The sequence below is a fragment of the Bos indicus genome, chromosome 8 (assembly GCF_029378745.1).
Source record: "Bos indicus isolate NIAB-ARS_2022 breed Sahiwal x Tharparkar chromosome 8, NIAB-ARS_B.indTharparkar_mat_pri_1.0, whole genome shotgun sequence".
NCBI lineage: Eukaryota > Metazoa > Chordata > Mammalia > Artiodactyla > Bovidae > Bos > Bos indicus.
In genome coordinates, this window is record NC_091767.1 from 52,163,919 (window position 1) to 52,179,969 (window position 16,051).

The 16,051-nt window shown below is 38.6% G+C and overlaps 1 protein-coding gene across 5 annotated transcripts in view; it reads left to right on the forward strand.

The window, feature by feature from the left end:
• The window catches only part of PCSK5 (proprotein convertase subtilisin/kexin type 5), a 519,845-nt gene that overhangs the window by 338,898 nt on the left and 164,896 nt on the right, over positions 1-16,051 (forward strand). For all 5 annotated transcript variants that reach the window (XM_070794669.1, XM_070794670.1, XM_019966083.2 and 2 more), the window contains exons 15-17: positions 350-452; positions 2,295-2,488; positions 15,633-15,717. In XM_070794669.1, the coding sequence (XP_070650770.1) occupies positions 350-452; positions 2,295-2,488; positions 15,633-15,717 (382 nt within the window). The remainder of the gene's footprint in view (positions 1-349; positions 453-2,294; positions 2,489-15,632; positions 15,718-16,051) is intronic.

Consider the following 16,051-nt stretch of genomic DNA (forward strand, 5'->3'; position numbering starts at 1 on the left):
TAATTGCAATCATTTTTTTTTTTTAGTTGCTGCAGTGGTTTTTTTTCTTTGAATTCTGGGTTGTCATTTCCCACAAAGCAACTATACATGTACTTTGAAGACAAGGTCCCGACTAGGAGTTACATGCTTGATACTTAGCTAATTGAGGTTCCGCCCCCCCCATAAAAGCAAGAATTTATCTCGGCTTATAGCCACATTAAACATTATTCCATCTTACTGCATTAGAAACTCTTAAGGAAAACTCTCACTGCATAAGGGGGAGAAAAAGCCTATTTTTATCCCAAATTCAAGTTAACACTTACGTGCTTAAAATCACTTTTTCCAAGTGTTATTCTGATTTCTTTTGGAGGCCCCTGTGACCCCGAGTGCAGTGAGGTGGGCTGTGATGGGCCAGGACCCGACCACTGCAATGACTGTTTGCACTACTACTACAAGCTGAAAAATAACACCAGGTAAGAGAGATGCCCCATCAGGATACCTGAAGCGCGCTCCCTGGTGGCAGTTCCTGGGAGCTCCCACAGTTCACCAGCGGCAGGGTGTTCCATGGTCTCCCACCAGAACCAAAGTCCAGATGCTGCTGCACAGGCCCCTACACCTCGCTGCATCATTTGAATAGTGAAACTGATACTGAATTACAAAACACCCGATTTTGATCTACAATTTTTTGATCTACAAACTGATGATACTGAATTACAAAACAACCCGATTTTGATCTAGGCTAGGAAACTGCAGAGGTCTTTTCTCACATTTCAAAGGATGATGGGGAGGGACTAGTTATGCACATGCCTGATCTGCCCTTCTAGACCTTTCCATCCCACTGATGTTTGATGCCCCACAGCTGCACTTTCCCTCCAGGAAATGGATGATTTTCTGAATTCCTCAAAGTGTAAGCTTTCCATGTGGCAAAGCTACTGGTCCCTGTGCATCCTCACTACTCTGCTCTGGACAGTAAGGTGGGCCTGCTTGAACCCATGCTTCTGAGCCCCTGGATTCTGCCTCGAGCGGATATGTATCCACAGGGAAGGCTGTGGAACACACTGCTCATCAGAAGCCATGTTCTTCCAGGCTGTTTCCCACATCCCTAACACCTCTCCCTCCTGTTTCAGAAGGAAACTCACTCTAGGAAGCCGACCTGGTATCCACACTCCAGTCACCCAGGAGGGTCCTATTCCTGTCACATCCATGCTGGAATTTCAGTTCCTTAAAGGGAATATAAAGCAAAAATTAAATTTAAAAAGAATTTTTAATTAAAAATAAATTTCTTAAAAGGAAAAGTCCTTGGCTACCCCAGCCCCTCTCATTATCTCCTAGACTGGCAAATGCCTGACATTTAATTAGTACTCAGTAAGTACTTGTTGGAGAAGGCAATGGCACCCCACTCCAGTACTCTTGCCTGGAAAATCCCACGGACGGAGGAGCCTGGTAGGCTGCAGTCCATGGGGTCGCTAAGAGTCGGACACGACTGAGCGACTTCACTTTCACTTTTCACTTTCATGCATTGGAGAAGGCAATGGCAACCCACTCCAGTGTTCTTGCCTGGAGAATCCCAGAGATGGGGGAGCCTGGTGGGCTGCCATCTATGGGGTCGCACAGAGTCAGACACGACTGAAGCGACTTAGCAGCAGCATCAAGTACTTGTTAAATGAATAAATAAAGCCCAGATCTTCAGTTATGGGCAAACAAAGAAGTGTTTTTTTTTTTTTTATCATAAACAGCATTAAATTTTCAAATACATTTTTTTTTCTTGGCTATGCCACACAGCTTGCAGGATCTCAGTACCCCAACCAGGGACTGAACCCAAGCCGCATCAGTGAAAGCCCAGAATCCTAACCACTAAGCCAGTAGGGAACTCCCTAAATATATTAATTTAGACAATAGCATACACATCCCAGAACTCATATAACAATACACAACAATAGAAACTAATCCTTTATATAGGGATTTTTGCATAAAATCATGGTTCACATGTCTTCTCTTCAACCCAACAGACAACCTTCCTGTTGAGACTCAGTTTCTAACCATCATCCCCTTTAAAGAGCTAGACCCGAACTGGAAGATGGTTTGGACCAAGACATTCCTTGCTTGGTGGACTTGGTATTATGTAACTGCAGTGCTATGTCAGCACCCTACATACGAGAAGGCTTTAACCAACAGAATTTGGCCCTTTGGATGTGGTATTACCATCACAGTTTAAAAAGGATTTTGAGAATGAGGACAGCTGTGTGCTCAGCACCTTACTCACTCAGGACTGAATCTCTGGTGACACTGCTCTTCTTTATCATCCCACAACGCAGAATCTGTGTCTCCAGCTGCCCTCCTGGCCACTACCACGCTGATAAGAAGCGATGCAGAAAGTGTGCCCCCAACTGCGACTCCTGCTTTGGAAGCCACGGGGACCAGTGCCTGTCCTGTAAATATGGATACTTCCTGAATGAAGAAACCAACAGCTGTGTCACTCACTGCCCTGATGGATCATATCAGGACACCAGTGAGTTGATTCCCAAATTTGGTTTTTAGAGAGGAAATATAAGGTTTTCACTTGAACGACCTTGGGAGGGATAGTCCTCATGAAATCTAGGCCTTTCTTAATATCAAAAAAGAGCTAGTCAGTTTTTAGGAGAACACTAGAATATTTTGTAAAAATGAATTTTAGAAAATTTTGCAAAAAATATTTTGTGTAAAAATGCCTGTAACTAACTCCTTCAAGGGGTGCTCTGCCTCACCCTCAGGTTCACTGACTTGCTAGGAGGACCCATAAGACTCAGTATATAATTATACTCAAGAACTCATGGTTATAACTTACTATAGTAAAGAGATACAAAGTAGAATCAGCAAAGGGGAAAGGCATGCGGGACAGTCTGGAGGAAACCAGGTGCAAGTTTCCAAGAGTTTTCTTCCAATGGAGTGACACAGGATACATCCCATCCCCATCAAAAATCTGTGATTATGTGTGAATGTCAGCTACCAGGGAACCTCCCTAGAGTTTCAGCACCCAGAGGTGTAACTGGGATCTGGTCATGAAAGCTCCTCTGATGGCTCAGTGGTAAAGAATCCACTTGCCAATGCAGGAGACATGGGTCCAATCCCTGGGTTGTGAAGATCCCCTGGCAATCCACTCTAGTATTCTTACCTGGGAAATCCCATGGACAGAGTTGCCTGGCGGGCTATAGTCCATGGGGTCTCAAAAGAGTCAGACCTGACTTAATGACTGAACAAAAACATGAAGGCACCCTGTGCCTGTACCATACCAAAATTCCAGACTCTGCAAAGGAAAGCACGTATTCAATACAAACCATATTGTTTCTACGAACAGTTTAGGCACCATGAGCCACTCTAGTCAAGGTAGTGGGAAACTTCATGAAATCCAACTTTCCAAATGTCAGCCATGGGCCAACCTTACAAGGATAGCAGCCAGGCCTGTTTTTTTCTGCACATTAAGCAAAGGAAACAGACTTTTATGATATCAGTAAGGTGTAAATAGACACTGGAATTTATCAGAGTTATTTAACCCATCAATAAAGGAACCTAAAGGTGATAAGTGGGTTCAAAGACTATCAGGTATCACAGTCCACCAGGAAAGGCAAATGAACTCCATTTGCTGAGTTAGAGAAAAAACTGAATAAATTTCATACATGGGAATACAATTAGAATTTTGGAGGGTTATTTTTTTCAAATGGGCAGAACTCACTTGCAACTTTTATCAAACAAAAATTTATAAATTAACATGTAACTTCACAGAATGTGGGCTCTAATCAAATGTCATTAGTGAACAGATAAGGCACACTACCTAGAGAATCCAGTAATCCTCAGGCACACCTCTTTTTAGAGAGTGCTCTATTATAGCTCTGGTAAGGACTGCAGGAATCTTTTGCTTTATTTCTGAGCCCTGGATAATTTATCAGAATGAGAGTGTCACACCACAGTATGACAGTGAAATTTCTTGTTTCTACCCAACCTAAGAAAAAAGAAAACCCAACTTTAAAGGAACAAGAGTTGTTGTTTTTTTTTCAAAAGCAGCAAAAATTTTAAAGTGGATACCCTTGCTCCTTAAGCAGTTTTTTATTCAAACACAGGCAGCACTTCTCTATGAGGGAGATGGGGCTTTTGACTTAGCCTTAGAGCAATGGGGAGGGGTTACGGCTGTAGTTTTTATTTTCCCTCAAGTTTGGAACATGATCTGCAACTTGATGGAAAAAGGAGAAAAAGAATGTGGAGCAGACCTAAGGGCTCAGAAGTAGGTAGTATTCCTTGAAGGAAAAATTCAACATTCTGTCAAGAAGGCTGAATCTTGGAAAAGACGCCCAGCCCCACGGAGTGGTTGTGAGCCAGCTCTTCTCCCATCATGTGCCCTGGGGGGGCACGTCTGAGCTGCCACCACTGCCAAGAACCCCAGGACTGGGCAGACCCTATATCAAGAGAATGACGACGAGCACACTCCAAGACCACATAGGTCATTCTTTCTCCTAAACTCACAAGGTAAGAGAAGGACAAAGAAGAAGAGAGGAACCACTCCCAGTTAAAAGACCAAGAGAACTCCCCCAGAAGAAAATGAAACGGACCTCTTCAGCCTAACAGACACCAGGTTTTGAAAGGAGATAATGAAAAAACTGAAGGAGCTAAGAAAGGCTGTTGACAGAAATGCAGAATGCTGTAAAAAGGAACTAGAAACTATACAGAAAAATTACAAAAATTCATTTACAGAGATGAAAGCTGAGCTAATGGAAATGAACAGAAGAATGAATAAGTGATCTGGAAGACTGGATTATTTCCATTATCCTATCAGGACAGCAGACAGAAAGCCAAATGGAAAAAAAAAAAAAAAAACTAGAAACAATATAAGAGATATATGGGATAGTATAAAACATGCCAATGTAAACATGATAGGGATTCCAGAAGGGGAAGAAAAAGAAAAGGGGAAAGAAAATGCATTTTAAGAAATTATGGCAGAAAACTTCCCAAACGTAAAGGAAACAGGTATCAAGGTACAGGAAGCACAGAGAATTCAAAATACAAAAAAACCAAACAGATCTACACCAAAACATATTATAATAAAAATGGCAAAATTTAAAGAGAGGATTCTAAAAGCAACAAGAGAAAATCAGAGTAATGACAAGAAAACCCCCATAAGGCTATCAGCTCATTTCTCTACAGAAATGTTGCAGGCTAGGAGGGAGTGGCAAGATATAGTCAAAGTCCTGAAAGGGAAAAACCTGCAACCTAGGATACTCTACCCAGCAAGATTACCATTTAGAATAGAGAGATAAAGAATTTCTCAGATAAAAATCAAAAGAATACAACAATACTAAACCTATCCTAGGACTTCCCTGGTGGCTCAGACAATAAAGTGTCTGCCTACAATGTGGGAGACCCAGTTTCAATCCCTGGGTGGGGAATATCTTCTGGAGAAGGAAATGGCAACCCACTCCAGTATCCTTACCTGGAAAATCCCATGGATGGAGGAGCCTGGTAGGCTACAGTCCACGGGGTCGCAAAGAGTCGGACACGACTGAGCGACTTCACTTTCACTTTCAAACCTATCCTAAAGGAAATATTAAGGTCTTCTCCAAATAGAAAAGAAATAATCTATAGGTAAGAGAAAATCACAGTTGGAAAGTAAAGTGATAGTTTCTCAGTCGTGTCTGACTCTGTGATCCCATGGACTATACAGTCTATGGAATTCTCTAGGCCAGAATACTGGAGTGGGTAGCCTTTCCCTTCTCCAGGAAACCAGAAACCCAGGTCTCCTGCATTGCAGGTGGATTCTTTACCAGCTGAGCCAACAGGGAAGCCCATGAATACTGGAGTGGGTAGCCTTTCCCTTCTCCAGCAGATCTTTCCAACCCAGGAATCAAACCAGGGTATCCTGCATTGCAGGTGGATTCTTTATCAACTGAGCTATCAGGAAAAAAACCAGGGCAGCCATTTTGCACACAAACTGATAAGCCAGTACATAAATTTAAAATTAAATCAAAAAATTTCTATGAAAGTAACGATAATTACAATGAATAGCAAAAGGATGAACATGATCGTTTTGCTGAAAGTTTTACCTCATTTTCAGTTAGAAGGATTAGTTAACAAAAGCAACCACTCATTGCACACACAATGAACAATTTTAATATTTTAATAGGGGATTATTTGACTTAGTTTCAATTATATAGTCATTAAAAGAAATAGAAGCAACAGAGAAGTAACAACATACATTATCACCAAATTGGGCCAACAACCTACATCTAGACTTGAATAGTGCTTTAAAGTCCTGAATGACAGCAATCTGGAGTCCCAGTTGGGAAACGGTCCCAGGAAGTGTATACACTCCACAGGTTAAGACTTGAAATTGCAGTTTTGAGAGCTCCTGCTTATAATCCCAGGCCAAAAACTGATATATTCATCACTTTGTATGCAAAACAGCAGCCCTGGTTTTTTCCTTTAACTTTTACAATACTACTTGTTTCTCCTTGTGAGTCACAAGACTTCTTAGACCCTGGAGAGCAGAGGGGGCTGGCCAGGCCCTCAACGGCTTAAGAAAAGTTCAAGACCCACTAAACTTTCTTATGTAAAGTGCCCCTTAACTTTCCAGCAACAAGTGGTGTACTTATAGGCAGGCACATAGTCCTGGCAGGGTCAGAAGTCAGAGGCCTGCTCTCCTGCTTCTGAAGCCTGAACAAGACTACCTCTATTTTAATTTCCCTAACAATGAAGATATAAAAGAGGACATCAAAGTTATAAAATGTGGAGAAGAGTAAGAACGTATAGATTTTTCACTTCTCCTAGAATGTGTTTAAGCCTATATGACTACCAGTCTAAGGCAAGTAGATATAGGAATGGGTTAACATAATTGAAAAACAGGATAACCACAAATCAAAAACATACAATAGATTCACAGAAACCAAAGAGAAGAGAACATTAAGTATAATACAAAAGAAAATCAAACCACAACAACAACAAAAAAAGATAAAGTGACAAAGAAGAAATTTAAAATCAATGAGAAAGCAAGGTTTAAAATGGTGATAAATACATATCTATCAATAATTACCTTAAATGTCAATGGTCTAAATGCTCTAATCAAAATACACAGAGTGACAACTTGATTAAAAAAATACAAGAGCCTACAATATGCTGCTTATGAGAGACCCATTTTTAGGGCAAAGCACACACAAAGATTGAAAGTGAGGGGATGGAAAAAGATATTTCATGCAGATGCAAATGAAAAGAAAGCAGGGGTCATAATACTCTCATTAGACGAAATAAACTTTAAAACAAAGGCCACAAAGAAAAATAAAGAAGGATACTATATACACATCAACAAATTAAAGAATAAAAACCATATGATCATCTCAATAGATGCAGAAACAGCTTCTGACAAAATTCAACATCCATTTACGATAAAAATTCTCCAGAAAGTAAGCATTGAGAGAATATACGTCAACATAATAAAGGCCATATGTGACAGACCTACAGCTAACTCAACAGTGAAAAGCTGAAAGCATTTTCCCTTAGATCAGGAACAAGACAAGTAGGTCCGCTTTTATTCAACGTAGTTTTGGAAGTCCTAACCATGGCAATCGAAAAAGAAAAGGAAGTAAAAGAAGTGGAAAAGAAATAAAACTGTCACTGTTTGCAAATGACATGATACTACACATAGAAAATCCTAAAGATGCTACCAGAAAACCACTGGAACTCATCAATAAATTCAGGGAGTTGCAGGATACAGAATTAGTACACAGAGATTTGTTGCATTTCTATATATTAACAACGAAAATCAGAAAGTAAAATTAAGAAAACAATCCTATTTACCATCATATCAAAAACAATAAAATACCTAGGAGTTCTTGGACTGCAAGGAGATCCAACCAGTCCATTCTGAAGGAGATCAGGCCTGGGATTTCTTCGGAGGGAATGATGCTAAAGCTGAAACTCCAGTACTTTGGCCACCTCATGCGAAGAGTTGACTCATTGGAAAAGACTCTGATGCTGGGAGGGACTGGGGGCAGGAGGAGAAGGGGACAACAGAGGATTAGATAGACGGCTGGATGGCATCACTGACTCGATGGACGTGAGTCTGAGTGAACTCCGGGAGTTGGTGATGGACAGGGAGGCCTGGCCTGCTGCAATTTGTGGGGTCGCAAAGAGTCCGACACGACTGAGCAACTGAACTGAACTGAAACCTAAGGAAAGTACACTATAAACTATAAGACACTGATGAAAGAAATCAAAGATGACAAACAGACTGAAATATACCATGTTCTTGGATTGGAAGAATCAATATTGTCAAAATGACTGTACTACCCAAGGCAAGCTACAGATTCAGTCAAATTACCAATGGCATTTTGCACAGAACTAGAACAAAAAAAATCGTAAGATTTGTTTAGAGATACAGAAGACCCTGAATAGCCAAAGCAATCTTGAGAAAGGAAAACGGAGCTGGAGGAATCAGGCTTCTTGACTTAAGACTATATAACAAATCTATAGTCATCAAAACAGTGTAATACTGACACAAAAACAGAAATATAGATCAATGGAAGAGGATAAAAAGCCCAGAAATAAACCCACATATCTATGGCCAATTAATCTACAAAAAAGGAGGCAAGACTATACAATGGACAAAAGACTTTTCAATAAATGGTGCTGGGAATACTGGACAGCTATATGTAAAAAATAAAAACAAACCAAAAAAATGAAATCAGAACATTCTTTAACACGATGCACAAAAATAAACTCAAAATGGATTAAAGACCTTAATGTAAGACTGAGTACTATTAATATAAAACTCCTAGAGGAAAACATAGAACATTCCTGGCATAAATCACAGCAATATCTTTTCTGATCCATCTCCCAGATGAAAGTAAAAACCAACAAATGTTACCTAATTAAACTCAAAAGCGCTTGCACAGTGAAGGAAACCTAAACAAAATGAAAAGACAGCTCACAGAATGGTAAAAAAAAAAAAAAAAAAAAAATGCAACCAGAAAGGGATTAGTCTCCAAAATTTACAAATGGGCAGGAGACCTAAATAGACACTTCTCCAAAGAAGATATACAAATGGCCAAGGAGCACATAAAAAGGTGTTTAACATCACTACTGGAGAAATACAAATCAAGACTACAAAGACATATCACCTCACACCAGTCAGAATGGCCATGATCAAAAAATCTATAGACAATAAATGCTGCAGAGGGTGTGGAGAAAAGGGAACTCTCCTACATTGTTGGTGGGAATGTAAATTGGTAGAGCCTCTATGGAGAACAGAATGGCGGTTCCTTAAAAAACTAAAAATACAGCTACCATATGATCCAGCAATCCTACTCTTGTGCATATATTCATAGAAAAACATGGTTTGAGAGAGTACATGCCACCCCAATGTTCACTACAATACTGTTTACAATAATCAAGATATGGAAGAAACCTAAATGTCAATCAAAAGATGAATGGATAAAGAAGATGTGCTACATATAAACAATGGAATATCCCTCAGTCATTTAAAGGAATGAGAATACGATTTGCACCAACATGGATAGACCTGGGGATTATCATACTAAGTGAAGCAAGACAAAGACAAATATCATATGATATCATTTATATGCAGAATCTAGAAGAAATGATACAAATGAACTTATTTACACAACATAAACAGACTCACAGACTTAAGAGAATGAATGTATGGTTACCAGAGGGAAGGGTAAAGGGCAGAGATAGATTGGGAGTTTGGGATTGACATGTACATACTACCGTATTTAAAATAGATAACCAACAAGCACAGGGAATTCTGCTCAATATTCTGTAATAACCTAAGTGGGAAAAGAACTTGAAAAAGAATAGATACATGTATATGTATAACTGAATCACTTTGTTGTATACCTGAAACTAACACATTATGAACCAACTTCAATATTGTGTTCCAATATAAGATAATTTTTTTAAAAAGCTTCCTTACTGTTTAAAAAAAAATCTCAAATAAACACACTTTTACCTACCACTTAATAAAATTAGAAAAAGAAGAATAGGAACTTCCCTGGTGGCACTGTGAATGGGAGTCCCCCTGCCAATGCAGAGGACACAGGTTCGATTCCTGGGCTGGATGGATTCCACAGGCCGTGGAGCAACTAGGCCCATGCACCACAACTCCTGAGCCTGTGTGCTGCAACTACTGCTGAATCCCATGTGCCTAAGTCTATGTTCTGCAACAAGAGAAGCTCCACAATGAGAAACCTGCACACCACACTAAAGAGTAGCATCCACTTACTGCAACTAGAGAAAGCCCACACAAAGCAACAAAGACCCAGCACAGACAAAAATAATATTTTTTAAAAAAGAAAGAAAAAGAACAAACAAAATCTAAAGTCAGCAAAGGAAGAAATAAAGATCAGAGAAGAAATAAAAGATTTTTTTTAAAAAATAGAAAAAAGTCAATAAAACCAAGAGCTAGTTATTTGAAAGTATAAACAGGATTGACAAACCTCAGACCAGGCTCATCAAAAAGAAAAGAGAGATAATCCAAATAAAATAAATGAAAAAGGAAACATAACAACTGATAGAGAAATTCAAAAAACCATAAGGGAATGCTATAAACACTTATATGCCAACAAATTTGACAATCCAGAAGAAGTGGACAAATTTCTGGAAACAAACATCCTACTAAAATTGAATTAAAAAGAAAGATAATTTGAAAAGACCAATCACTAGAACTGAAATAGAATCTAATTTAAAAACTCTCATCAATGTATGGCTACCAATGGAAGGATGAGGGGAGTGGGATGAATTAGGAGATTGGGATTAACATATATATGCTGCTATGTATAAAATAGATAACTAATGAGTACTTACTGCATACCACGGGGAACTCTACTCAATGCTCTGTGGTGACCTAAATGGGAAGGAAATTCAAAAAGAGGGGATATATGCATACATATAGCTGATTCACTTTACTGTATAGCAGAAACTAACACTACATTGTAAAGCAACTATACTCTAATAAAAATTAATTTAAAAAAATTGAGTAACCACTGGAGTGAAAAAAAAAATACCTCTCTACAAACAAAAGTCTAGAACCAGATGACTTTACAGGTGAATTCTACCAAACATACAAAGAGGAACTTATACTGATCCTTCTCAAGCTCTTCCAGAAAACTGAAGAGGAGGGAACACTCTCAAAGCCATTCTTTGAAGCTATCACCTTGATACCAAAACCAGACAAAGATACCACCAGAAAAGAAATTTACAAACCAGTATCTTTGATGAATATAGATGCAAAAATTCTCAACAAAATATTAGCAACTGAATCTAACAACACATAAAAAAAATCATACACCACGACCAGTGGGATTCTTCTGAAGTTCACAAGGATGGTTCCACATATGCAAATCAATCAGTGTGATACACCAAATAAGCAAAAGACAAAAAACACATGATCATCTGAATAGATGCAGAAAAAGCATCTCACAAAATTCAACATCCATTCATGATAAAAACCCTTACCAAAGTAGGTACAGAGAGAACATATCTCAACACAATAAAAGCTACTTAATGACAAACCCACAGCCAATATAATACTAAAAAGCTGCAAGCCTTCCTGCTCAATTCAGAAACAAGACAAGGATGCCTACTCTTACCTTTTCTAGTCAACATACTAGGAAGTCCTAGTCACACCAATCACACAAGAAATAAAAGGCATTCAAGTTGGAAAGGAAGAAGTAAAATTGTCCTTATATGCAGATGATGATACTATATGTATATAAAACCCCAAAGACTTCACACAAAAACTACTTGAAGTGATGAATGAATTCAGCAAGGTAGCAGGATATAAGATTAACATACAGAAATCAGTTCCACTTCTTTATACCAACAATGAAATAAGAAAGGGAATGTAAAAAAAAGAACTTTTTAAAATTGCACCCCCAAAATAAAAGACTTAGGATTAAACCTGACCAAGGAGGTGAAAGACTTATTTGCTGAGAACTATAAAACGTTAATAAAGGAAACCAAAGATGATTCAAAGAAATGAAAGATACCTCATGCTCTTGGGTTGGAATAATTAATATTGTTAAAATGGCCATACTTACCAAAGCAATCTATATAGGTTTAATGTGATCCCTAAATTACCAAAGGTCCAATACTTTGACCACCTAATGTGAACAGCTGACTCATTGGAAAAGACCCTGAGGGCAAAAGGAGAAGGGGGCGACAAAGGATGAGATGGTTGGATGGCATCATCGACTCAATGGACATGAATTTGAGTAAACTCTGGGAGATAGTGAAGAACAGGAAAGCCTGGTGTGCTGCAGTCCATGGGGTCACACAGAGTCAGACATGACTGAGCTACTGAACAACAAATCAAGTTACCATAACATTAGGTCTCCTGCACTGCAGATAGATTCTTTACCAACTGAGCTACCAGGGAAGCCCAGAACTAGAACAGATAATCCTAAAATTCATATGGAACCATAAAAGACCCAGAATTGCCAAAACAATCCTGAAGAAAAACAAATCAAGAAGTATAACCCTCCAGACTTCAGACAATACTACAAAGCTACAGTAATCAAAACATTATGATATTGCCACCAAAACAGACATATGGATCAACAGAACAGAATAGAGATCCCAGAAATAAACCCACACACCTATCATCAGTTAATCTTCAGAGGAAACACATATATTCAGTGGAATGAAACAATCTCTTCAGCAAGTGGTGTTGGGAAAGTTGAACAGTCACATGTAAACCAATGAAATTAGAATACTCCATTACATCATACACAAAAATAAACTCAAAACGGCTTGAAGACTCAAACATAAGGTGTAATACCATAAAGCTCCTAGAAGAGAGCCCAGGCAAAACATTCTCTGACATAAATCATACCACTGTTTCCTTAGGCTCCCAAGACAATAGAAATAAAAACAAAAATAAACAAGACCTAATCAAATTTACAAGCTTTTGCACAGCAAAGGAAACCATAAACAAAATGAAAAAACAACATACAGAATGGGAGAAAATACCTACAAATGATCTGACCAACAAGGGATTAATTTCCAAAATATACAAACAGTTTGTACAACTCAACAACAACAACAAAAAATCCAACTGAAAAATAGGCAAAAGACCTAAATACACATTTCTCCAAAGAAGAAATACAGATAGCCAACAGACATATGAAAAGATGTTCAACACGGCTAGTTATAAGAGAAATGCAAGTCAAAACTACAGTGGGGTACACCTCACAATGGTCAGAATAACCATCATTAAAAACTTTGCAAAAGAAATGCTGGAGAGGATGTGGAGAAAAGAGAACCCTCCTACACTGTTGGTAGGAATGTGAGTTGATGAGCCACTGTGGAAAACATTATAGAGGTTCCTTATAAAACTAAAAATACAACTATCATATGATCCAGCAATCCCACTCCTGGGCATATATCCGGACAAAAGTGTAATTCAAAAAGATACATATACCCCTATGTTAATAGCACTATTCACAACAGCAAAGACATGGAAACAACCTAAATGTCCATTGACAGATGAATGGATAAAGAAGATATGGTGTGTATACACACACACACACACACGCATGCGCACACACACAATGGAACAGTTCTCAGCCATAGAAACAAATGAAATAATGCCATTTGTAGCAACATGAATGCAACTAAAGATTATCATACTAAGTGAAGTAAGTCAGAAAGAGAAAGATAAATACCATATTATAACACTTACATGTGGAATCTAAAATAAGACGCAAATGAACTTATTTACGAAACAAACAGAATCATGGACAAAGAGAACAGACTGGTGGTTGCCAAGGAGGAAGGGGCTGGAGAAGAGATAGACTGAGAGTTTGAGGTTAGTAGATGTAAGCTTTTATGCACAGAATGGATAAACAACAAGGTCGTACTGAATAGCACACAGAACTATATTGAATATCTTAAGATAAACCACAGTGGAAAAAGAAACTTTAAAAAGAATGTGTATAAAATGTATAATTGAATCACTATGTGTGCAGCAGTAATAAACATTGTAAATCAACTATACTTAAAAAAAGTTTTAAAGTAGTATTCCTTGAGGAAAAAAATCAAAATTATATTAAGAAGACTGAGCCTTGGAAAAGAAATCTAGGTGGTACTGGATAGGAAAATGATAATTGAGACAATCAGTTCTTTTGCCAGAGCCTGGAAGGTTGATAATTAAAGAAGGCTATTTAAACAATTACTTCACTGATAAACCTGAAGAAGGGAAAGGCTACCCATTCCAGTATCTGGCCTAGAGAATTCCATGGACTGCATAGTCCATGGGGTTGCAGAGAGTCACAGATGATTGAGCAATTTTCAGTTCACTCACTGATACAAGTGGTCTGTGCATCTCTCTCCTTCTAGGCAATTGCCTTTTGTTTTAATTTCCTCCTTTAATGAGTCCATTTACATATAGCATAGTGATATGTATGTGACTAGCAATAATTACTGCCAACATATCTACAGTTCCCTTGAATAAGGTCATTAACTCCTCAAGAGCAGCTCAGCGGTAGTCATCATTGTAATATTTAGTTAACAAATGAACAGAGATTGTGAACTTGTCCACTAGCAATGCTAAGAGCAGAATGCCACGCTAGGTCCTCTGGCTTCAGGTCCTATGTCATGTCCAGCATTCTCGATGACCCTAAGATGGGGAGCTCATAGACGGTGAAGAACTTTGTATTTCATGCTGAGGAGCTCAGAATTCTGAAAGGAGTTAGACCTCTAGGAGGTCCTTAGAGGGATCCGGTGAAGCAGTGCTTCTCTGGATCCCTGAAGAACACCAGCGTTTAAAGAGCAGACAGAGAAGCCTATGGACAAAGCCTCATTCAGTTCTATATATACCTGAAGTTAGGATCTACCGGCATCTCAGAGAAGGGATCAAAGTCTCCAGGAAAATGTCACCTGAGGTAAAAGGCCTTACTTAATATAACATCACCATTCTCCACTACAGGACAGTAACGTACTTGCCATCCCCCCACCCCTCTGCCTCAATGCTCAGTATTAAACAAGAAAGCCAGTATTCACAGTGTATTTGTTCATTCAAATGTTTTTGTTCTCCAGAAATGTAAGTGTTGTCTGAAATATAGTAACATTTATATTGATTCCACAGTTCTATAAACTTTAATAAAACAACACAAGAAATAATCAGCCCTTACCTTGCAATCTTAAAAGCAGGTTGCCCTTTTCAGTGTAGTTCATCGGAGTAGTCATTAAAGCTGTGAGCATGAGGTCTACCATTCCGTTCTTCCGCTGCTAGTGTTGCCTCTTTGTACTTACTACTGATGTGCCCCAGCTTTATAAGTGAGATTTGCACAATTGGAAGTTAGGAAACTCTGCTTGGGAAAGAGAATAGGAAGAAGACAAAACCAATAAACTATTTAAGAATTAAGTGGGCTGTTGCTTTCTTGTCTACAAATTGGTAGATATTACTAAGGTATTTCGCAATGCTCTATATTCCTACCTGTATTTGATTTGATGAGAAGTGAGAGCAAATGTTGAGTCTGGGGCTTTTCCTACAATTTCCTACTCAAGGCCATGTATACTATAGCATACATTAGCAAACATTAGAACATATGCTTTTATGAAATCCAGCTGACCAGCTGCTTTATAACCTTGTTCCTTTTTTTTTTTTTTAACAGAGAAAAGTCTTTGCCGGAAATGCAATGAAAACTGCAAGACATGTACTGAATCTGACAACTGTACAGAATGCAGGGAGGGGTTAAGGTAAGAGAGTGAAAGATTTCACCAAGTAACATAGCCCAAGGACTTCTCAATAAATTTGAAAAAAAGTAAATAGGTAGCTCTCTTATAAGTCACCCTTGGTTTGACTCCCATTCACTTGATTGCTATTTGCATTATCTCTATCATTTTATGTGAAAAATTGGATGCTACCTTGGCTTCAGAAGGTTTATAAGCCAAATAAAATTCTCTTTAGAAAAGATGGCTCAACTATAAGTAAATAAATGGCCATTTGAGAGGCTTTCTTTGGGCTTTTTGACCGACAGTGTATCAGTCAAGGACTACTGCGTAGGTAACATCAATGAATTATATTTAATCC